The sequence below is a fragment of the Nanorana parkeri genome, unplaced genomic scaffold (genome assembly GCF_000935625.1).
Source record: "Nanorana parkeri isolate BGI_ZX_2015 unplaced genomic scaffold, ASM93562v1 scaffold871, whole genome shotgun sequence".
Lineage (NCBI taxonomy): Eukaryota > Metazoa > Chordata > Amphibia > Anura > Dicroglossidae > Nanorana > Nanorana parkeri.
This window is the reverse complement of record NW_017307139.1, coordinates 313,291-338,139: the sequence shown is the minus strand read 5'-3', so window position 1 is coordinate 338,139 and position 24,849 is coordinate 313,291. Positions and strand designations below refer to the sequence as shown.

Genomic DNA, 24,849 nt, shown 5'->3' with positions numbered 1-24,849 from the left:
TATATATATATATATATTCTTAACTTTTAGATGTTTTGTTGCAGCAGGCACCATGGCTGAATCCATGTTTTTTGCTCAGTACCTTCACAGTAATCTCTCCTTAAAGAAAGACTTAGGACTGAAATTAAAGGTTATGCTATGGCAATAGGAACATGTAACAAATATAAAATAGGTGACCCAATTTGCCTGCAAAAGTGGAAATACACTTTAAGGTAGACTCAAAACACATATTTTTACTACTTATGTGTGAAGAAAAGCATATATAATGCCAGAGTTTTGATTCTTAAAAATGATCCTTTGTCTTGAGGTTTTTCTGTGGCATTCTCACCTGTAGCTCAGTAATTAAAGCATAACTTGTGGGTACCGTGGCATATGTGTGGAGTGTATACAGTCAACAGAGTCAGGCTCCAACCATACCCTTTTAAACTATGCCCACTGATTAGCATGACATGGCCTCAAAATGACAGGTTACACATTCTACAACTTGTGTGCACAAAGGTGCCCGTTTTTTGGAATCCTAGCAACTCCACTGAGCCTGATGTCATTGCTTTGTTCAACAGATATTTATTAAGAAAAAATTGTTTAGGAAGCAACAATTTAATTTTGAAATTGTAGTAGTTAAAATGCAGAAGATATCCTTTATTTCTCTTACACATATGACTATCAGTATGAGAAAGTAAGGACAATCGTAAAGAAGTAAAATTTAATGAGCAATTACATCTCTACCCTTTCTTGAAGCAATCATCTAGCACTACAGTCCACTGTAACAAAAGCTTCCGAGTCATGCAAAGTTGAAGGTTCAAGTGTGTGCATGGGTGAGATTAAATCAACATCAGTTGCAGGACACGTTCCTGAAAAAAAATCTTTTAGACCAACCCATTGGTAGAGATCAGATGAGAAATACACCATGCACCTGTAGTACGTAATGCCCGCCATTGGAGAATATTGTATATCATATGGCTAGATGTAACACCATTAACAGAGAGGGAAGTTAAAGCATTGTTTAAAATGGTTGCACAATAGCAACCAAACAGCTTTCACCTGTCATTTCAAAAATGTGACCTTGAACACATAAATTTTCTCCCTGGGTTCTAAGAGGCAACAGATGGGGCTATTCTTCTAGACACTTTGCTAAATGACAACACACAGTATTGCAGAGGCAGAAAGAAGAAGCAACAGGTTGCTTAATTACTACCCTTCCCAGCTGCAGATAATGCTTACCATCCCTTTGATCCACCAAAAAACGAATCAGAATTTCCCCTTTCACATCAGAGCCCGATCACATGAGTCATTCCCCCTCACCCTAGAAGACCCTCTTTCACATCAGAGTCCCTCTTTTTCATATAAGTCCTCAGCACCCCCTTCACATGAGGAGCCACAGCTAGGGCAGCATGACAGAAAGCGGGAGGCAGAGCAGATCCAGGCAGTGGCGAATTTCCATCCTTTTCTGAATGTATCCCACCCTCCCTGGATTAGCGTCAGTTATTTCCATGGTGCTGGTGACTGACCCACCTGCACCATGGAAAGGCATGACGCTGTCTTTATATTTTGAGGCACCCCTCACGACGCCAGAAGGCACCATGGTTGAGAAACTGTCAAATGCAGTGGTAGGGGAGCATAAGGAGGGTAAGAATAAGCAGCTAGGGAGGGAGGCAATTAAGGTGAACCTGGGCTTTGTCCTGCGTGGACAAAGCACAAGCTACCATTAAGCAGATTACATATTGTTGACAAAACCTACCAAATTTCTCTATATGATAACTTTTTCTTTGACTATAAACATTATCTGGCTGTAGGCTTCCTCGTCTATTGGTAGTAAAAAAGCAGTCACCCGGGAGAGGAAGGGAAGCCGAGAAAGGAGTGAAGGAGAGAGTTGAAAAGGTGAGCTAGCTTGTTTGAAGTAACGTGCGAATGCAATAAAAGAGAATTGAAGATTAAGATGGATTCCTGAGCAAGGTTTCTTAGTTTTCGTCCCCAGCTGTTACCAGGTCTGAATTAGGAAGGAGACCGATATCTCTTCAAGTACAAAATTAATATTATTCCTTGTCTTTTACAAACTAAGAGTGAGGTTTTTCCTTTTTTTTTTATAATGTAGCTTGCTGAAAAATTATTTCTTTGAGTGTTTCTTTCGCCAGCTTAACTACCCTGCAGACTCTGTAGGAATTTAGGCTGTGATTCAATCCATGCTAATTAAATGTAATACAAGACCGTTGTAGAAAAAAATATAAAAAGGAATGTCACTTCTAGGGCAGCAGAGTGAATTTGGATTTTATTGCTCTGCATATTTTAGCTGGCTGTGATTGGAGGAAAAGCTGGGCAGTATATTTGTCTAGAAGGGTTTGTTATTCCTGCATTCCTTCCTTCCTGTGGTTTACTAGCCCCTGTCCATGGTTAACCAAGCTCTAAAATATCACATACCCCTTAGGGACAACTTAAGGGTTAGTGCTATAGAAACACCTGCTTTCCAGGACAACATGTGAACAATGCTAAACATACCAAGTCTTACTTACTTGTGCAAGAAACATGACCCAATGATCATGGGGGATTTAATCCAGAAACATACTTAAACACAGTGCAGCATTCAATACAACTACATTTCCTTAATTATGCAATCTACTAATGACTATGTCTACTCTATGGGGGTGCAGCAGCTCTCACATTGCCCATGTGTGTATTATTCCACAAATGTTTTATTGGGTTTTCAAAAGGATTAGGTATTAAACAAATGGTCACTTCAATAAAGGTATGACAAAGGACACATCAGGGTAACAGATAAAGAAAACAGAAAAAAAGAACAAATGCGGTAATCTGCCACAAATGTATGGCAACTATAAAAAGTAAGCGGTATAACCTGGATAAATATAAGGAATTAGCATCCCCCAGGGAGCAGTTGCTGAATAATGTGAACTCAAAGAGGAGGAGTGCTAAGGTAAGTAAACTAGGGGTCATGATGGTGAAAGGAAAAAGGTGGACAGGGAAGGCACAGGGGTAGAAAAGAGAAGATCAAAGAGACAAGATAGGAGAACTTGAAGGTGTCTTGGTTTCAGATGGACAAAAGAGAGGTTTGGAAATCGCTTGGTTTAGAATAAGTAATCTAAGGTTGCCAAATCACCAGAAAGCAGTTGTGTATGTCAATTAGTATAGCAGTACACATTTCATTGACAAAAGTACTGTTGATTCGGTTCTTGACCTACTCAAAACTTAAGAAAGGGGTTTTCCAGGACTTGGCTATAATCATTTTAGTAGCAATGAAGATATGGTTATATGATATAAAGATATGCTATATATGACTAGTTTTTTTCCAACCAGGATAGGGCTGGGATTAGTTTAAGAAAGAGCGCATCACATGGTTTCCTGCATAAGTGCCCATGTATGTATTCTTTAACAAATATGAATGATTGCATTATTTGTACAAACTATGGCTTATATACTGCTTTCATAGAGACACTTACTTAGCCATCATCATTAATATGCCTTCTGGAGAATTTTCAATGCTATGAATTGACTAGGTTACTGAAACCCCTTTGGTGAATGCCCATTGGAATACCTTCTAAAACAAAGGTCACATCCTACTTCATAACGCGGTTCATTTGTCACAGCTATTGTTTTTTTGCTTTCTCAACGTGATCCTAATACAGGATCATCTTAAACCTCTTCTTTTCTCTATATAATATTCTATTCCACCTTAATATAATGACATATCAGATGCGCCAGTATCATTTCTAAGGTTTCCCTGCATAAATTAAATGTTTAGAAAAGGATGAGAACATGTTTCTTATGTTCTCTTCGCGTATGAAGTCCCAAGAGACTTCAGAGACCTGAGCCCAGTGTCCCAGCCTAACCCCTGACCACGAGGGAAGGAGAAAGTTCACTGACATCACACAACCAACAGATCAGGACATCTACTGGAACTGGGCTGTCAGCAGTCTCCTAATCCTAAAATGCATCAGCAGCACACTGTGATTGGAATCAAGCTCATTATACCAAAAACATAACGTTAACATTAGAGTCTCATTTTGTCATGAAAGGTCTGCCCTAAGTCTGGCTTAACGTCTATGCTTTGCAGGGTAATTTGCAGAAGCTATGCTATTTATTTTGAGTGGTGCCCCAACATACCTTAACAGAGCTCTTTAAAGCACATGTGCTGTGGTACAGTGCAATACAAAATGTGCACCGTGGCGCACTGACAGCCTATTAAAAATGCATACTAATGTGTGAAATATCTTAATATTAGAACACTGCACAATGCTCCAGGAGGGCCCAAAACAAGAAATTAATGTTAAATAAAAAAATCAGAAATAAAAGTATGTCAAATGTCAAGTCTGTTAACCCCCCCCTTAAAAAAGGAGCAAACCATTGTTGTATAAAAGTACATTGTTCACACAATACAATTAGAAGGATAATGCCCTATTTACTTGTAAAGCAACCCTTTCAATTGTCATCCAGAGATAGTGGTGAGAGATGCAGATGAAATCTGGGCTGGTAGATACATGGGGGCTGCCATAGCTGACTTTTTTGTAAAAATTCTAGTGGCCTGGCTGCTTCTTTTTCCAGCGAAGTGACTTCAAAAGTATTGACGCCATCATACCACATCACAGCCAGGCACCTAGCATTTTGAAAAATTGAAATTTAATTTACCAATGGAAACCTCCATATTATCTTGCTATAAGTTTTCTTGAAGGTTTAGGTGGCTTTTGATAAAGTCAAAATGTGCATATGAGTAACAGCAATGATTGGGCTACATGTTTTAGGGGAAGGGTGAGTGTAGCTGAAACAGCTGATGGTACAGATAATGAAGGTACCACTATGATAATACGATTGGGCACCTGAAAGGTTGCCATTTCTAGAATAGACACATAAAGAACAATTCCTTTCCACACAAATTCTTCAACGCTTATCAAATGACACCCATCATGAAACATTACATAAAAAGCATATACCAACACACTGCTCAGACCTGACATACTAAAAGGCAAAGTAAGGTATGAGGTTGGATCTAGAATACCAAAACTATGCAGCTACTGCATCCACATAGACCTTGATCTTGGGGAGCTACAACTCTAATAAATACTAACACGGTATTGGCTTAAAGAACATGCTTAGTCTTGTAGTTCCTCCACAGCTGGGTGATGGTTGTTCACCTATTTCAGACCTGTGCACTAACCAATGCAGGCAAAACATAGCCCTGGTTGTCAGCACACCTGTCAGAAAGAAAACGGTATGCTGCTAAGAAAAAATCTTTCCCCGCACACAGCATTGTGACTTCAGCTTTTTTAAGCATACTGCAGTGTGACTGTTGGGTACATTGCATAAATTGTACTATAAAACCAAAAAGCATTTAGGCTTTAATGTGGATTCAAAAATGGACATGCTTCAAATTCCACAACATATAGATGCAAAAGTCATACAACAAAAACAATGCATTAAAGGGCTCCTGCATGTAGGAACGTTTAGTAGTGCTCGAGTCATCGAAGGCTTGTGATGGAAAAAGCATCCGTTTCAGGTTAAGAATTTATTTCTATTTGACAATTCTACATCAAGAATTATAATTGAAGTATGGAATGTTAGAACCTTCGTCATGTGTTTAGCTGTCTGCATTCCTACATAGAATAATCTAAAAAAGTTCTCCCCAGAAGAGATATAGAGGGGGACCACTCAATGGGACAACCAGCTGGCATTTCCCCTCACTTTAGGCAAATGTCCTCTTCCCTTCCTGTAGAATAGGAAGTGAGAGAAAATATCCTCGAGGACACAGATAAAAAAAAAAGTGTGCTCTAAGCCACCCCGGGTCAATATAAAACTAGAAACACAGTTCACATTGATGTCTGTAACGTAAACACAGAATATGCTTCAAAATCAAGTGCCTGACATGAAAAAAGAAATCTGTTCTTGTTTCCAGCAGTGACAGTATGGACATCAAACATACTGCCTAATGTCATTGAAGAGAGAGAGAGAGAGAGAGAGAGAGAGTGTAAGCAAGAGAGGCAGAGTGTAAAAGAAAGGAGAACAATATATATAATGGGTGCAAGGGAGTTCAGGGGCAGATATATCTGTGTTTACCTGGAAAGCAGGTTGTTAGGTGCTCCATTAGTGCTTCTTGCGTAACAGGTTTTCTTGCAGAGTTCATAGCCGAGATGGCCAAGCAAAGGATCTCCCCGAGAGGGATAAACTGTGACTGGCTGATTGGAGACATACTAATGGGGGATACATCACCTACAAAGAAAGAAGCATATTTGTCATATCAAAATGTGTCTAAAATGCATAAAAAGGTTAGAAAATATAAATGTATAGCAAAAAAATGAATAGCGTACATACTTTCTGACATTGCAGGCAGGTACTGCACTAACACATTCCCCACTACAAGTGGCAAAGCCACTGCCCCCTGCTGAACACTCATTCGCTTTCCACTGCAGCGTACAGCAGCACGGCTAGACAGGGAAGTGTGTGATGTGGGCTGTTCCTGGAGGAGAGGATTACAATCATTTACAGGCACTAGGGGTGGGGAATAAGGAATTAGTGTAATGTGCTTTGTAATTACAATCTCAATATTCCACTGCTTGCAAAGTATCCGTGTAGAGGATGGAGGTTATTTCAAGTTGATATAGTGAACACTGGAAACACATTGCTAATACATTTTATGAAGACAAAACGCACCTGATGGCCAATTTAGTATTACAAAAAAAAAAAAAATATACGAGTGATATCTGGAAGCTGCTATTTCCCTCTTGTTTGGAAGGTGCAAGCTTTGGTGTGGTCGTCCTTGGCAAATCATGGATCACGGTCCTGGACCATGCACATGCATATTAAGAACATCCGATATATAAATGCTTGTTCAGGTTTGCGACTCACTAAATGGTGAAGGATCAGTCTGACCTGACCTGAAGCCCGCCTCTTCAAAAACGAGGCAGTATGGGCAGCTCCCATTTTTGTGTCCTGATAGAGTACCTTCAGATTTAACCTGTCACACATGTTGGCTATGTGGAGAAGATGAAAAATAAATAGGATCGGTTAGCACTAGTGAAAACAAAATTTCACAATGATCAACAGATGCGCAGATATTGGCTGCTGAGGCTCCATTCACATATAGCGTTTCCAGCACGGCACGAAAATGCTAAAATCTTTACATCTGCATAGATTCCGCTATGCATAATTACTGGTTTTGTTCCTGCCCACCTTGGAGTCACACTCCTCCTGAGGCAAGATGGGTGCTCCAACTCATCCTGTTGCATTTCCACAGTTTGGGGATTTAGCACTCCAGCATCACAAAAAATGTGAGTTTTGAGTGAAAATTACCCCTAGATATGTATATGGATTTTAATATATCCATTGGTAACAAGTGATTTTGCATTTATAACTGATTACCTTAGCCTATTCCTTCTCTGAGCACTAAAAGCTGCCATCGCAGGCCCAGGCCCGCATGTACACCGCTTTGTTTTCATTCAGCCTGACTAGGTCTGCAGTGTAACTGCAGATGCGGAGTGAAACCATGGAAGACCACATACCTGTTGGTTTCAATGTCTTCTGTGCATCAAAGAGTTATGATGTGGCACACTCATATGATGCCTGGAGAAACAGAGAGCATGGAGCATGGAACCGGATTTCTGGCCAATCAGGAAGCAGGGGGTCAGGTAATGACTCGCTACCCGCCTTCCTGATTGGCCAGCGAGTCATTACACACTTCCCGGCTTACTGATTGGTCAGGAAGCTGGCTCCATGCTCCCTCATCACCAAGTGGAGGTGGCTTCTCAGCCAATCAGGAAGCTGTGGCCAGTCAATACCCGCCCCCCAGCTTCCTGATTTCCCAAGAAGCCAGCTCCATGCTCCCTGGTGATGAGGGAGCATGGAGCTGGCTTCCTGGCCAATCAGGAAACCGGGTTGCGTGTAATTACTCACCGCCCCGCTTCCTGATACCGGAAGTTCCGGTAGTGGGCTAGGCATCGGGAGCATTAGGGTGAGTACAAGTACTCACCCAAATACTCGGTATTGGCACCGATACTAGGATCGGTACAACCCTAATTGTAGCTAAACTCATACAGGGACTACCTGCTTCTAGCAGTTTGTAATCTCCAGTGATTACTTCAGTGCAGCAGAGAAATCACTATTCATGACACCAGGCCTTGAAGGAATCACAATCAATTCAAAAAGCTACACGAGTTACATACGGTTATTACATTATTTCATGATAGTTTTCACATCACAAAAATAAATATCACCCCACTGTGGAATTTATATATTTTGTCCACATGAAATGAAAATAAAACCACTGAAAGCCTCTATCTTTCATGAATGGGAATTTTATCTCACGAGTCATTATTTTATCACCACCTCAAGCAGCTTCTTTTCCCACTCTACTCAGCAGACACCTCATAGAGACTCATTGTTCAAGTCAGCCATAAGCTATCAATGTTTTAGGAGAATAAACCTGCAAAATAATCTTTGTGAATGACTTTTACATTCAAATACTACACGAATCATAAACAGGAATGATGTAAACTCTGCAGATCCCAGCAATAAAGTAAATAAAAAAAGAAAAGAAGAATGAATCAATAAATTGGCATATAAAGAAAATATGTATTAGAGACACTGTCATCTCTTTAGAGAGTTTAAAAAACAGCATTAAGAAATACATTTACAATATTAATTCTCAGCACCTCCATAGAGCCAAATCTTCGCATTCCTGTACTTACAGGCACCGCTAGTATCTTCAGCACTCCAGGTGCATCAATGACTGCATCTACCCGCTGTGGATCCCCCCACTGGACACCAAGTCACTAGTGTGTCTCTAAAGCTCTGAAGGGAGACATTAGTGGCATAATAGCTGTGAAGAACCACTGCAGGCAGCAGGGAGACATATGCATCCAACACATTCATAAGTGTTGCATGCTAAAGATTCTAGCAGCACCAATGTCTCTGCAAGACACTGAACGTTTGATTCAAAAGAACTAAGAAGCAATAATGATAAGTATCCTTCTTTGATTAAACTTTCTTACTTATATGACAGTGTTACTGTGAATTGACCTTACTGGAAACAGGGTCGGTGCTGCCACTAGGCAAACTATGGGAGGACTGTGGACACCATGGAGGGGACATGAACCCTATATACAGGGGACACAATGGAGAGGACCCTGTGTGCTAGGGAAGGACTGGTGACATGGACCCTGTGTGCTAGGGATACCTTGGAGGGGGCATGGACCCTGTGTGCTATGGAAGGGCTGGGGACACCATGGAGGGGACATGGACCCTGTGTGCTAGCCAGCGTGTTGGGGGGTGAATGGGGCTAGCTGGTCACTGGGTTTAAAAAAACGCACCTGACTGCAGATGGTGTAAACAACCCCTTAAATTCCCTTTCTCATGTATGCAACAGGAAGTTAGGGGCAATCTCCAAAATTGAGGCGAATTCTCCTCTTCAACAGTTATCCCCGGAACAGGAGGCCCCTTTAGAAGATGTACCTTGAACTCTTGTTCTGGGGACAACTTTTCACATTTGGATTTCTAATCATTTTCTTTCTTGGTGACAAATGGTCAGTTAATTAGAGTAGTTAGTCTTCCCAATGTGTACACAGGCTGCAAAAAGACAGGGTAATATGTAAGGTAATATGTGTGCACTACGGTGCATTACGGCGACTACAAAACCCTAACAAAAATAGCATATGTACCCAACCACATTTACTACAAAGGGCTCAATTCATCAAGCTGTAAAATATGTGATGCGATGTGATACTGCATGCTAAAGGAAACCAGGTGCTTTCTTTCTTGGTCACCATCTTCTGATGTAACAGTATCATTTACCCTTCGTCGTTTTACACCAAATATGTCATTGTGCACAGTAATGAAAACAGGTCACCTCTCCAGAGTTCCCTGAACCCCGAAGACCCTTTCTCCAACCAGGACTCCATTTTCAGCTAGAGGTGTAAAATTGTGGCTAAATTAAGAAAAGTTTTTTGTTTTTTTTTAAAGGTAGTGAAAAAGAGAAAGAAATCCTCCAATGCAATCAGCTCCATGTACATAAAGCACCGCCATATTTAATTTTTAAAGCTGAAATCCAGGAATTAGATAAAAACATCTTTAGGGCTGGTTTGGCGAAACCTCCCTCCCAGGCATGGTTGCAAGCTTGTCTCTTCCATGTACAATGTAGGGTTAATAGCCCTGAATTTGACATGATGATGCCGAGAGGCTGCCCAAAGCCTAGAGCATCAGGGAGAAGAGGAGAGCACTAGATGGTCTCGGCCCATTAGCTGCTGACTGGCTGCAACACACAGGCAGGGGGAGCTCAATCATCTCATTATTCCTGTCTGCAGCCTGGGACACTTCTGCCTCTCTCCATGAAGCTAAAGAATAGGGATGAGCTCAGGTTCAGACCAAACCTGGTCTGGACCTGAGCTCCTTCGAACAAGATGATCCATGGGCACTTGTGCCCAATCAGCTGTGGTAAGGACATTCCCTGTCCTGCAGCTGCATGTAAACAAAGGGGCGGGATGTTTGCGCTGATGTCATTTACTTTATATGGCCACACAGCCATATTAGGTAAATGTAATTTAATAAAGGCATGTGCCCATATAAGTTTAACAATGGCCTAGCATCCTGCAACTTTGCTTACATTAAAAAGGCAGGAAATTCCCCACCATCAGCTGACTGGGTGGGCTGGGAAGGAGCCTCCTCCTCTGTTCGGGAGGAGCTCCTTTCTGGGTTCAGAGGAGCTCAGGTTCCCACCAGGTTCGGTCTGTACCTGATCTCATGATTTCTCCTGAGAAGTGTGATCCCCCGCAGCTAAGGGGAAGAAAAACGCTCAAGCGGCAACTTGACAGCTAAGAAAAGGAAGCAAAAAAGATGCTATTAACATTTTAGGATAAATTGCTAAGATACAGATCACATGTTCAGTTAACATGCAATTCCATGTGAACATTTGTACAGCCCAAACTATATCCTAATCAGGACTTGGAGCTTGAGTTGCTCTGACAACCCCCTACCATTGACAGTGGATGAAAAAGGACTTTATAGGAGCAAAACAAGCATGTTTATTCCAGTATAACTGTAATATGGTGTTTTCCCAACATAATACAGTTAAGTAACAATTTTTTTTCAATGGAGACCTGATTTGTCTCAGGGCAATCTCCACATAGGGTATAGTGAGTCTTTCATGTGGAGAGTCTATAGCTCCAGTGCAAAAATTACATTTGAAATGTTTACCAGCAGCACATTGCCAGTGGCATGTGATGCATTTCCTAATGTACACAAAACACATTCATTCGAGGCCAGAATGTACTAAGAATGGTTCTCTCGAAGCCACAGAACATAGTACAAATCTTGTTTCATTCCCATCCTTTATGGAGTCCATTAACTTTTGTTGTTGTTTATAGATAGTTCTCGTTTTTCCTGCTCACAGCCAGAGGGAGAGGAGAAAGCGGTGCAGTTCAGCGTTTTTCGGGGGGCCTGCAGTGTGTGTGAATGGAGCATGTCATAGACAGATGAAAATTTCCAGCGCACTTCCTAATGAACCGCCTGAGTGGTGAAGGGTCAATGCATCTCAAAGGCTAGTTCTGTAGTATACAGATGTCTGCGGGCCGTCAGTATTAACTACCGCATGGTATGAAATAAAGCAGATGTGTAAAAAGGAAAACATTGCAGAAAAAGAAACAGCAAACGGATGTTAGTGACAGGCCAACAGTCTGCATGGATGTTAACAGAGATGAATGCTACCAACCAAACTGCGACCTGCAACTGCGTATCACTCTTTACAATGTCTCAGCGTGGTTTTCTCTGCTAGGAAATCTGTAAGCACACACTGCAGACAAATTCTGTCTACACATCATGGCATTTCCAGTACAAGGTATACTGGTCCAGTGTTATGTTGCCTGCATTCATGAATTCTGTTTACCTATCATACATCTGATCACATAGGCAGCAACACTGAAATATGTCTGTGTAGCTTAGGCCTTGTTCACATCAAGCGTTTTCCAGGAGCAGAGCAGTTACAGAGCGGATCAAAACTGTGTCCAATGTATTCCAATGGTATTTTGGGCTCTAGTTCACACCGCAGTGTTCAGTTCCAGAGCATGTAGAAAAACTGCAGGAAGCCCTATTTTTACCTGCTCTGGAATGCATGCAAACGCATCGCAAATACCCTGGAACGCACTGAAAGCCCATTTTTTTAAACCAAAAACGGCCCGGGAACACAAAAAACGCGGCGAAAAAACGTGGCCCAACCCCCTGCACTGCGTGTGCAGAAACTCATGCAGATCTGGTCTGCATTTGGTGTGAACAAGCCCTTAGTCTCCGTTCACACCTAGGCGGCAGCGTTTTTGCACACGCTTTGTTTAGCATACCATCTAGCGTGTGTAGTGCGATGTGCACATTTTTACATGTGTTAGACAAGCATATACAAAGACGCAAGTTTTATCGAGCTGATTGAAATGCATTGTGGTAACGTGCGCACAGAAATTTGCAAAATGCTTGTGTCGCACGTTTTCATGCACTTCCATTGAAGTCTATGCGGCCAAAAGCGCTGTAATCTGCCTGAAAAAAAGCTTATGTGCCTTTTCCAGCAATCTGCCTTTTACAGCTTGCAACAAAACTCTCAGGTGCGAACAGGGCCATTGAAATGAATGGGATTTCTTGTGTTGAATGAGAGTTTTGCCGCGCATAGCTTTGAGCATCAGAACGCCTAGGTGTGAACAGGGACTTATGTATAGCTACTTTAAAAAAAAAAAAGAAGTTTATTGCAAATAAAAAACACAGAAGTAGGAAAATACAAAAACAATAGCACAACACAGCCCATTATGGGCAAACATAGTCAAATGCAATTCAGCACCATATAGCATGATTATCCAGACTTCCTGATATCCCACAACCGCCACAAGGCCTGTCACAAGTGACAGTGACTGATGTGTAACTACTTTTAACATGCAGTATTTCTCCAAGTAAAGTTGAGCGCACACAGTATGAGCAATCACACACTAAAGCCTGTCCATGCAAGCTACAGAGATATTGTCATCGAGGGACAGGAGGCAGGGGCTCAAGGCAAAAAAAATCTGCATAGCTATTTATCCAGCAAAAACGCCATCTACATTTGTTGTGTGAAAATTAACCAGCATTCGCTCGATAGTTTTAGTGATTTTTCCGAAAGCTGTGACTGTTGTGTGAATTGGGCAAAATAAAGTGTTCTTAAAGTGGATTTCAACTTCGCAACAAAATTGGGGTAACATCTATTAAAAGGTGTGTTACATGTTCCTATTCACATCACATAACTTAAAAAAAAAATACAATTAAAAATGCTTCTTGCAGTTTAAAATAGTTTTACTTTTGTTAGGATTTATTGTCTTCTTAAGGTTTAACATTTCTACTAGCTTCTCCTTCTTTGTAATGTTAGGAGGGGCTGTGAGGTTTTTTTTTAACCGTGTCTGTACTGTGCTGGCTCATTTCATGATGTTGTAAAGTAGATTTGAACACTGAATTTCCTACAAAGGGTTAAAGGATTACAACCCTGGCTTCTGCATTGTATGTTAATTAAGTTAATGAGAGAAACAATCCACGCATTTCAATCCTAAAGCCGGCTATACACAGTTCCATTTTTTTCGTTCAACCTGCGGGTTGAAGGAAAAAAAGTAGAACCAATTCCTCCGTCAAAGCCTAAGAGCACTGATCGAGGAACCCCCCGCAGTTATGGTATTCTGACAGCGCCCGCTGTCAAAATACTCAAATGGAGCCTGCAGCTGCCTGGCTCCTAGCTCGGTTCGGCTGAGCATTTTCCAACCTGCTCCTCTGACCAAGGGATGCCAGGCAAAGGTTGTCCACAGGAGCACCCATGCAGCGAATTTCGGTCGGTTAATCAAGTCATGGAAGAAATTTGCTGCATGCATAGCCTGCTTAAGTCTTTCTATAAGTACTGATCACTGTAAAGGTGCTCATATAAACCTAGAATCGGCCATGTTGCCTTCTACAACAAAAGCATCTAAAAAAAATGGAAGAAATATTTCTAAAAATATATTTTTCGTTCTGCTGTGTGAATGGGAACACAAAACAAACATATAGCGGTGGTATGACTGCAAAAAGTTGACTAAAAACTAGCTCAGTCATGAAGGGGTTAAGGTATATTCTCTGCTGGTTGAATGTTCTTTTTGGGCTATTGTTTTAGGCTATTCCCTTCTGGGCAAATGGTCTTAAAAGTGACATTAAACCCTCAGATTCTTTAACATAAAACAATACTGTAATGTGTGCCTTACTGTAATCCATGGTTGTTTCCCTTCTCTTTGCTGCTCTTCCTTTTAAATCCTCATGTCTTCTCATGCTGGGCAGAACTTCTGTTTTGCAGCAGACTGCCTTGTCTCAGGAATGGATACATGGTGTCTGTGTATCCGTTTGTATAGGCTTGAAACCTGAGCCAGCACTACAGGAAGAGGGCCTGAGCTGAAAAGGGAAGTTCTCCCCAAGCATGAGAAGACAGAGGAATTAAAAGGAAGAGCAGCAAAGAGAAGGGAAACTACCATGGATTACAGTAAGGCACACATTACAGTATTGGTTTATGTTAAAAAATCTGAGGGTTTAATGTCACTTTAAGCTATTGTTTTAGGCTGTTTTCTCTTGGGACTGCATGTTCTTGGGGTATTAGGGAAGGTTACATTTTCACTATGAAAAACGATGTAATTATCAGAAAATAACATTTTGCACATATTAAAAACATTTGCAAGGGTATTGATCTCGAATTTTGCAATTGCATTTACACAGCAATTATTTTTCAATAAACAGACCCCTTAGTATGAGCCTACTATTTTGAAGAAGAACTTCAAAAAAATAGTTCAGGACTACTTGGTAACCAACAACTCTTCAGAGAAACAGTTTGGTCAAGAGTGTATTATGCATCACAGCTTAGAGTGAAGTGGTCAAAACTCCTGTACTGTTGATGTCACAGGGAGGAAGATTGTGCCCTGTCCTTGATGTCAGTGGGAGAATGGACTACTGAACACCAATGTACATTCTCTAACTGAAGAAGTCACTCCATATCAGAGTGTGGGCAGGAAAGGGTTAAACAGCCTGCCATTAAATTCACCTACAAGCTCCAGTGCTAATTGAAACTTGTTATGGCCCAGCGTGGCAATATCTGACTCTAAGTGTTGATAAAACATAATAGAATGGGGGTGAGTGAGAAGGACAAATTTAAAAAACAGTGCATATACCATCAAGTGCGTTACAGCCGTAAGATCGTATAGCTCTTACAAGTATTCTATGCAGGTGCATCCAGCTACCTGACCTCCAAAAACACACCCACAGCCTGCTAAAAAGACAGTGAAGAACCAGCAAAAGACTGATAGTCTAGTCCTCCCAGCTTTTAATCAGTTATGTCATCCGAGCTTGGTCAATCAAGATGGCAGACGATCCCAAACCCTGAAGAAGCCAGCGAGAAGATATCGGCGCTGGACGGGGAGCTGGTGAGCACAGCAGAGGAGAGTATAGTTAGGTTTAATTTAAACATCCGCTAATGCTTTCTGCAGCGTTTTATTCACATTCTGTCTACCAGAGCATGTACAGTGTACCTTACATTCAAGGCATGCAGCTCTCACAGTTGCCAATGTGCTTTGGTCAAAGATCAACTGATCTTTCAAACCCTCAAATGGCTGAAGTCATAGCTGGTCACATGTGCACCATCATGGGAGCTGCAGATCTAAATAGAGGCCAAGGTGGCACAGTCCTTGGCTGATAGGAGGACAGGAAGGTTTAGTTCTGCTTCAAGGAGGGGAGGAAAGTAGTAGCACAGCCTAACCACTCAAGACTAGTTTTCGTCCAGGAAAAGTTGAAGTGCACAGTAGCCTACCCCACTTATAGGGAATCAGGATAGAAACATAGGAGCAGCCATTGCTGTTGTCATTGCTGTTTTGAAGGTGTAGCTCTGAAGAATTAATTCTTTATTCACTAATCAGTGAGCCTCTGACCCAAAACAAGCATTCAGTGAGAAAGGTATTGGGACATTTGATGGGCTCATACACATTTTACATTAGTGACTCACCAGGGAGTGAAGATCATCATGAAAGCCACAGAACTTGCACCTTTAAAATGAGTCAGCAATAATAATCTAACAATTTTAAAGTGTATTTCCACTTTTTGCAACCAAATTGGAATAACGCCAGCTTTCTATTTGTTACAGGCTTCCATTCACATCGCATAACGTATTGCTTACCGTTCTACTCGCTCTTTTCTAAAAACTCCAAAACTGATGTTTTCCACTGCTATGTACTGTTAAGGAGGGGGCTGTGGGAAGTTAGGTTTACCATAATAAATCATACCTGTACTGTGCTGGCAGATCTCATTATCAGTTGTAGACTACATATGAACACGCTCTGTCCTAACAACGGTCTGTGTTCTGCACTGTATGTAAATGAGTGAAAACTCACTGTGGCCACACTTTGTGCCCTTTCACGTTCACCTTTACATTGTTCAGAGTAGCTTGGAGCGTGCGCAAAGCTCTGCTTCAAAGAAACAAACTCAAAAAGGGTAAGAATTTTTTTTCATTATTGTTTTTAGGTATACTGAGTTATTGGGAACAAATAACGAAACATATAGTGGGGATTTTCCCAAATTTGCCTGAAAAAATTGAACTACACTTTAAAAGACAAACGGGTTGGGTCTTACAAATGTGCAGACCAGACCAGGTGTCCTCAATCCCACTCACTGTATGTTTGCTTTCATTACCAAACAGTTTTGGACAGGACAGAGTTGGAAAAAGAAAGCATGTCTCTCTGATGTAGACCATGCCTGCAGAATGTGTTTGAACAGCTACCTGTAGTGTTCTTTAAAAGCCAGAGTGCCAATGCAAGGGTACCACTGGGAGCTAGGGACAAAATGTCACCCAATAACCGGAGGGCCTGAACAAAGACTCATGGAAGGACTACCAGGTATACTGCAGAATTAAACATTTGAAAATGAGTTTTAAAATAGCATTAACACACTAACTTACATGAGCTGTCAGTGATTGAGTTCACATAGCCATGAAGATGAAAGGAAGGAGTGCCTTCAAATGGAAATATACTGCTTACCAAATGTTTACTGTTGTTTCAGCTTGAGTGAGGCAGAATTCGAACCTCTGATTGGTCAATAAAGGAAACCTGTACCAAGAGAAATACAGGGGCTGCCACTGCTAGACTCTTCTGAAGTGTTTATTACCTGGCTGGATCTGCGTTTAACACTTATTACTTACTGACCTGCTCATCTGCATGCCTTTTCAAAATCTAGGGCTCAGAAGTGATCTTTGGATCAGCATGATAAGCAGGCAACTAGCATTTTTATGAGAGGTCAGCCACTGCATTCTCACAGTACAGGGGCCCCTTTAATGTGGCTTGTGACTCTTGTGGGTAGGGTCTTACCACACCTCCAGTACCACCAGCTAGGGCTCTGATGTAAGCCAACTGGTTGACTTTTATTTGTATTCTCTATATATTGATCCATTCTAAGAATTTTAACTCACAGTAGAGCCTTGGTGAGACCAGTGGTGGGAAGACGTACCCTTATAGAGTCACATTAGCATTAATGACCTGGCAGGAGAATAAACTACCTTACTCTACCCAATACTTAGGTATTCTTTGTAGAGCTCCATCAAAATGATCACAGCAGCATTATAGTACATCATTAACTGCTACTGTTACAGAAACAACAACATACAGACATGAAGGTTATGGTCATCAAAGCACTAAAATTACTGCAACAAAACCTTGGTCACAATTTTTCAGCTGAGGTCAAATGCTCATAGATCTAACTTAGCTGAAGATCTATGGTGGGATCTACCAAGCAATGAACCTGTGCAGAATTAATAGCAACTCAAAACCGACCCAAAAACCCAACTTCAGCATTTTCATAAACATTTCTGCAAACTTATCTTGTCACATTTTGTCACCTCACACAGGCTACACATACACACAAGAGAAGGGCCATTCACAATGAAGGCTGTCAACTGGCTTTGTCATTATCGTACTCTGCTCCTCTGCTGGATTGGCTTCCTGAATTTCTCCTTACCAACCTTCAGGGCTGAATTGTGGTCAACAAGACACAGAATAGCCAGCATAGTGTCAGAAAAGTAAAGTGATCCTTAGACACTACAAGCCTGTTACAAGTGAGTTACTCTCAGCTTACACATCTAATTTACACAATCGTCATGAAGTATACGATGCGCTCCATGGGAAACCATTACTCCGATGCCCGATGTTCACGAGAGAGTTAATCTAGAGCAGCTTTTTCTTTCACTAAAGCAAAACAAGGCTACAAATCACTAGAAAGAAAAGAAGTGAATCAGCTTGGAGCCCATCTAAAGGAGTTTGCCTTTTTACAGTCTACATCGGTGAAGGATATTTTATAGAATTTAAGTCTTAGAAGCCGTACAGAACCAAGCGGCTACACTACCAGGCTGATTTAGAACAGAACACAATGCAGACTGCCGCCATTTCTAGACAACTGAAGGAGAAACACCGGATCAGAACTTGCTGTGTCTAGTAAAAATAGACATTCAGTTTTACTACAATGTCACCTATTGCCTATGCAAAGATGAAATAAATCAAGCGCAGTTATAAATCCGGCATGCACGCATGCATGTTTCAGTCGTATAGGCATCGGCAACAAAGACGCAACCAATCAATCTTGGGTGTATTCAAAGTACGAGTTACGCTTTTGGTATCTACAATAACCCAACACTTTACCGATGACGCATATTACAGCTCTTAAGACGGATGAGGTCACTTTTCAATAAATTACAGTATGATGCCGGCATGCATTTTAAGGCTAAGTGGCTGTAAAAAAAAAAAAAAACATATCGTTAATCGCGATACAGCTGTTTTCGCATTTCACGTTCTACCACAATAAAATACGAAGGAGCCCATTCATACCTTCGTTATCGGCATGTGGCTGCAAAACAACAAAAAGGCAGGCTGACTGGATGTCCACTGGTTAATATGATTTAGAGGGGCATGTGTAGAAAAACATGGACAAAAACATTATTGTAATGCTAGATTAGGGATGCGACCCCACACGTCACTTAAAAATGTGCTCACCTCCTTCTGCCCTGCATTCTTACATCTCTATGCCTGCTTTGCTTTTAAAAACTAGTATAGATGTGCTTGGATAGGAAACTCGTGAAAAAATATGCTACACACTGCAGTCTTTTTTTTTTTTTTAAAGAGGTTCAAGCTCGTAATCCCAAAAGATTCAAAAGCATTACCTCACTGCAGCCTTGAGACAAACTGAGCATTCACTCTGGGTCTTACCCAGCATGCTTTGCTCTACACAAAGACAACAGAGGTGTGACCAATCACAATGCAGCTAACAGGCTGCATTTGGACGCTCCCTCTTAGTATTGCCCATTGACAAGCTGGCTGGCAGGCTCCTGAACCTGTTGGCATGGCAACATGTCCCAGCGGCTCCCTATAGGGCTTCTCACAGTACTATGGGGGTTTTTTTTAGGCTTTTTTTTTTCCTTTTCTATTATTCCTCTTTCACTCTCCACGCATGTAATCAAAAAACAAGCCCTCTGATTTATGCAAGATGCAAATAAAAATGCGCACTTTATGCCTGGTCAGGGCTTTCGCTGTTTAAATTTAGAAACTATTTTAACCCTTGGCAGTTACAAGTCGTATTGTTTGGACCCTGTCAGCAAATGTTATGAACAATGTATCAAGTTAAAGCGGAATAATTTTCTAGATTTCAAGACCAATAAATAAATGGGTACTTCTGCATCTCAGCTTGCGCACACTACGCATTTTTTTACATTTATTTTGTCTTGTCTGCCACTCAGTGTATATAATCAGATTTGTGAATTGATGTTCAAGTATCTGTCAGTGTAAAGGTCACAATTTATTAGAAAGCCCAAGACCTTTTTTTAAAAAACCACTGTGGAGTAAAGTCCCTGATACACAGTTGACTAGTTGCTATGGGCAGCAAATGAAATAAATGTTCTCTATAACTAGACAACCAGGACATATATTTGATTCTATATTATCCACAAAGGGTTAACAGCACTCTCTCAACCCTGCAGCAGTAGATCTCAGTGCCTGTACCTGCTCTCAATAGTAGTCTATGTCCGCCCTCTCTGTGCAGCAAGTAGCTTCTTCCTTCCGAGTGCCAAGCCTCGTTCTGAGGCTACTCTAGAGATCACATGACCTTCCTCCAGGAGGCAAGCCTCACTCTGAAACCTTACCCACTGATATCTTACCGGAAAGGTTTACTCAGAGTAAACCGTTCAGGGAGAAAATGCCTCTCTCGCGGACGTCAGGGAGCCGCTATCTAATAGTGGGAGACTCCCTGAACATCAGGGAGACTTGAGATCCCTGCTGTCTATAATTAATTAATTAATTAATAAAGGCTTTACTATGTGCAGTAACTCATAGCAACCATTCCAAATTCATCATGTACTGGGCTGACCTCGAGTAAATTGTAAATTGTGATTGGTTGCTACATTCAAGTTGTTAATGCAATCCACTGTCACTCATGGCAACCAATAATAAACATTCCTGATTAAAGGCGGCCATGCACCTTACAACCATCGCACAAACTTTTTCGTACAATGATCGAACCGTCGTATCATTTTCGTACAACTGCCCCATCATGCACAGACCATTGAGGATTTCAATTAGTGTTTGTTAGCAATATAACCTGGCCGAATGTCATCAATTGATAGAACGGATTTTCGTTTGCGCATGAGCAGTGTTCTTGGTGCGATTTTTTCCGCACGAAAACGCCAGTAATCCATCGAATTTCGTACGATTTGACAGAAGTTTTCTAGCCTGCTGGAAAGACAAAAGTCGAACGGTTGTATAGTAAATGCGGTTGTGCACTACCCATCAACTGTGCGATTGTCGTATGAAAACGCGATCGCAAACGAAAATCGCGCGATAATCGTTAGGTGTATGGGCACCTTTACATGGCAACAACATCTGCAGCAGTGTTGTGCAAAATACATACAGGCGCTGCAATAACATGACAAAATGCAAAAAACACATTGGGGTGGATTTATCAAAACTGGAGCAGACAAACTAAAGCAGTTGCCCATGGCAACCAATCAGCTTCTATCTTCCGTTAAGATTTGAAAATGAAACGGAAAAGCTTATTGGTTGCCATGTTATCTGCTGCAGTTTTGATACATTCCCCCCAATGTCCACAAAACCCCTTTCCCAGAGCTTACAATCTAAATGGAGAAGAGACAGACAACCAGAATGTGACACAGGAAACAGCATAGTGATGGGAGACGTTTGGGAAAGCTGGGCAGGAGAAGAGAGTATAAGGGCTCATTTACACAAATGTGTATGGGCATAAAGCAAAAATAATACACCTGTATGCATGGCGTCCGGAAGCCCCAGCTGTTGCATATCTGGGTCTGTAGGATTGCATGGACACACATTGCTGTGAGAGGGTGTGCACGTGTAAACTTGATTTCTGGCATTTACATATGGGTGTAGGTTCCTGTATGAAGATCTTTCACAAACAGGAAATTACAACCGTATGCGTGCAAATGTAAACGCCGTTACCTACAGCATATTCTATCCATAAAATTCAATGGACACAAATATGAAACAGTTGGGGCTCTAGGGCACCGCAAATACAGGCATATTTTCTGCTGTATGCTCATACGCTTGTATTGGCATCCGTAGGAATGAGCCCTATATGTAAATACAATAATGTGGCAGTAAGATGTAAACTTCAAACAAATGTACTAATTAAATCTAATCTTTATTGCTGCTTTTGAATCATAGAAGTCATTTTCTAGGACACTGTGTGATAGTTACTGTATCTTAGCACATAATACAAAATATCACCTTGAAGGACTTCAGAATACTAATTAATCCATTACGACATGTTTGTTAAATAAAAACAGAATTCGGAAGATTCTTACATTCTGAAGGATGCTGCAATTGAGCATAACATGCAGTTTTTACACATCGTTGTGCAGCCAGGATGTTTTAGGAGGAACACCATAAAAACTGAACAATACTCGTGAATTACTGACCAATAGTCACCATTACACTTAGGTCATTGTACAGTATTATCAAATTGGTCTCTAGGAATGACAATCATTTCTGATCATGTGATTACAGACGTGTGCTGCTGTCCTGAAACATATAGAAAATACTTTCCAAGTGAGATTTGATGCCACGGCAGACAGGGAAGCATGCCAGCTACTGCAGTACAAATCCGGCATGTACAGACGTAGACAGAGACACATGCAACCTATTTACTTGGAAGACTTGCTAACAAATGGTTAACTTCTTAGCCACATGCATCCGATTGGAAGGGAGGCTGAGACCTCAGGTTGCTGGGATGATTAACTTCAGCTAACACAAAGCAAACCCATGTCTCTATCATAAAGACAGAGAACAGGAAGAGGGATATTGTGGAGCAACCAATCAGTGACCAGACAGACATGTAGATGGATCTGGTCACATGGAATCTGTTGCTAAAGCTCACAGACCCTCCTCTGCACAACAACAAAAGCAGCAGAGAACCCGCCACCCCTCCCTCCTTTTCCTGGCTGTGCCCTCGTGCTGGATTAATAATCTTTCGCCCATCAAGCCTTCGCTGCCGTCATAATGCTAGAAATGCTGTATGTTCTGATATCTTACCCATGATCCCTGAACATAAACAGAGCAGGCACAGCACTCAGGAGTGTGGAAAGGGCTCATACTGATGATGATGATGATGATGATGATGACTCCAGGACAGGCAGCTGGAGGTGGTTTGGGGGCGGGATGGGAACACAAGTAAGAATTGGCTGACTGGCGGTGTCATTGGTTCCCTAATTACACAGGCCCTCTATTTTATGTGTTCAAACACATGGTCAAGTGACACCTATGGAGGGCAGGAGGAGGACAGGAGGGAGGGGGGCTGGAGTGCACATCTGAGATCATTACCATTTTACAGGGATGTTACACTGCCACCAAATACATTCCTGACTGCACCATCACAAACAACAAACACAGCACTTCATGATCTAGCATGGCTGCATGCAATTCATGATTTGTTTGAAAACATTTATTCAAGGTTAGGAACACATCTGCAGCTTGGGAAAAAAAAAAATCAACAGAATCTTGGAAATAAAGTGCATCTATGTGTTCATTACAGGTATTTCTACAGCGCCGTCCGTTTATGCAGCACATAACATTCTTACAGCAGGGGTGGGCAACATCGGCCCTCCAGCGGAACTACAAGTCCCATGCGGCATTGCAATGTTGACAGTTACAGGTTACATGACTCCCAGAGGCAGAAGCATGTTGGGGTTTGTAGTTAAAGCAACAATTAGTTACAATCTAAACTGACCAAACACTGTTACATTAGGCTGAACATGAAAAAAGATGTAACAGATTCGGCCATCCATGCTACGGGTCCATTCACACCATACCATGTGATTAACACACGCTATGGCACACAGCACCTAGCATGCCTACCGTGCGCTAAGTTGTCATTCATTTGAATGACACCTCCCGGGCCGCTGCGCGTTGAGGTGCAGCACACAATACTGCAATAGCGTTCATTGTGATGAATAGAAATAGTGCATGCAATACTCTTTTCATTGCAGTGCAATGTACGATATTGTGGTGCTGCATGTTGTACTGTAACACAGTGTGGCCGGGAGGTGCGTTGGGGTGACATTCAAAGGAATGACAACTCAATACATAATGGGGGGCATTTATCAAAACTGGAGCAGACAGTATCTGGAGCAGTTGCCCATAGCAATCAATCAGCATCTATCTTCAGTTTGTTCAGCTAAACTTTGAGAATGAAAGGTAGAAGTTGATTGGTTGCCATGGACAACTGCTCCAAATTTTCTCCAGTTTTGATAAATTCCCCTTACAGTACCATGTGATTAGCACACCACTATGGTGTGAATAGCCCCTTAACAGCATGGATAGACGATTCTCCAGCTGCGGCTATTGTTGGGTGCTGGCTGTCAGAAAACCCAGACAGTGACCGCAAATGATTGGCTGCAGTGATTGTTCAGCCAGGAATTGTCCACTCGACTACTTCAATTTTCAGATCAATGTAAGGTGGGAGGCTGCTGACAGGGTAAATTATGCCCAGGCAAAATGCTTTCCGCACAGAGCCATGGTTTAGGTCCCTATCTTACATACTAGGGCCAACTTAGACAGGAGACAATTAAACTACCAGCATTTGACGTGCGGGATGAAAGCTACACAAGCACAAGGAGAACAAACTCCATACGTTTTCACGCATATTTTGTGTGCGTTTTCGCTTTTAAAAACGTGCAGTTCTCCCTGTATAGAGATGTCTATGGGACCAAAAACCGCGCAGCATCCGTCTGAAAATAGCTCCTGCATCTTTTCGCATGACAGGCATTTTCGTATGCGCAATGCTAAGGTGTGAACAGTCGCCATTGACTTGCATGGAAATGCGTGTGTGACTAGATCAATGCATAAAACTGCTCATGTTTGAAGTAGGCCTAAGAAGGCCTTGCGCTACATCGTTTTTTGTAGCTCTAAATGAGATTTACAATCAGATTGTAACGTGTGTGGCTTTAGGGTTCACCTTAGGGGCCAGATTAAATGAGAAGTATTGGAAGAGTAAAATGTACTTTTCACAATATTTAGAGCCAGTGTGGACACTGCAGCTGTCACATGCCGGTTCTATAGATTGAGAGCAGAGCGATCACATACCGCTGACCGCTCAGCTCGCGGTCTTCTCCCTGCGGTAACTATCAGTCTTTGCTCCCCTCATGGTTTTTCCCTCCCCTATCTGTTCCTACAGTACTCATTGGAGGGACAGACAGGGGAGGGGGCGGGGACAGACAATGGAGGGGGCGGGCACAGCTAGCTCTAGAGAGGCAGAGCCAGCTGTTAATCAGACAGTGGGGTGAATCTGACAATATTGTCG

The 24,849-nt window shown here is 41.8% G+C and overlaps 1 protein-coding gene across 2 annotated transcripts in view; it reads right to left on the bottom strand.

The window, feature by feature from the left end:
* Window positions 1-24,849, bottom strand: part of STOX2 (storkhead box 2) — a 178,824-nt gene that overhangs the window by 21,337 nt on the left and 132,638 nt on the right. For both annotated transcript variants that reach the window (XM_018565669.1, XM_018565670.1), the window contains exon 2: window positions 6,058-6,210. In XM_018565669.1, coding sequence (XP_018421171.1) covers window positions 6,058-6,210 — 153 coding nt within the window. The remainder of the gene's footprint in view (window positions 1-6,057; window positions 6,211-24,849) is intronic.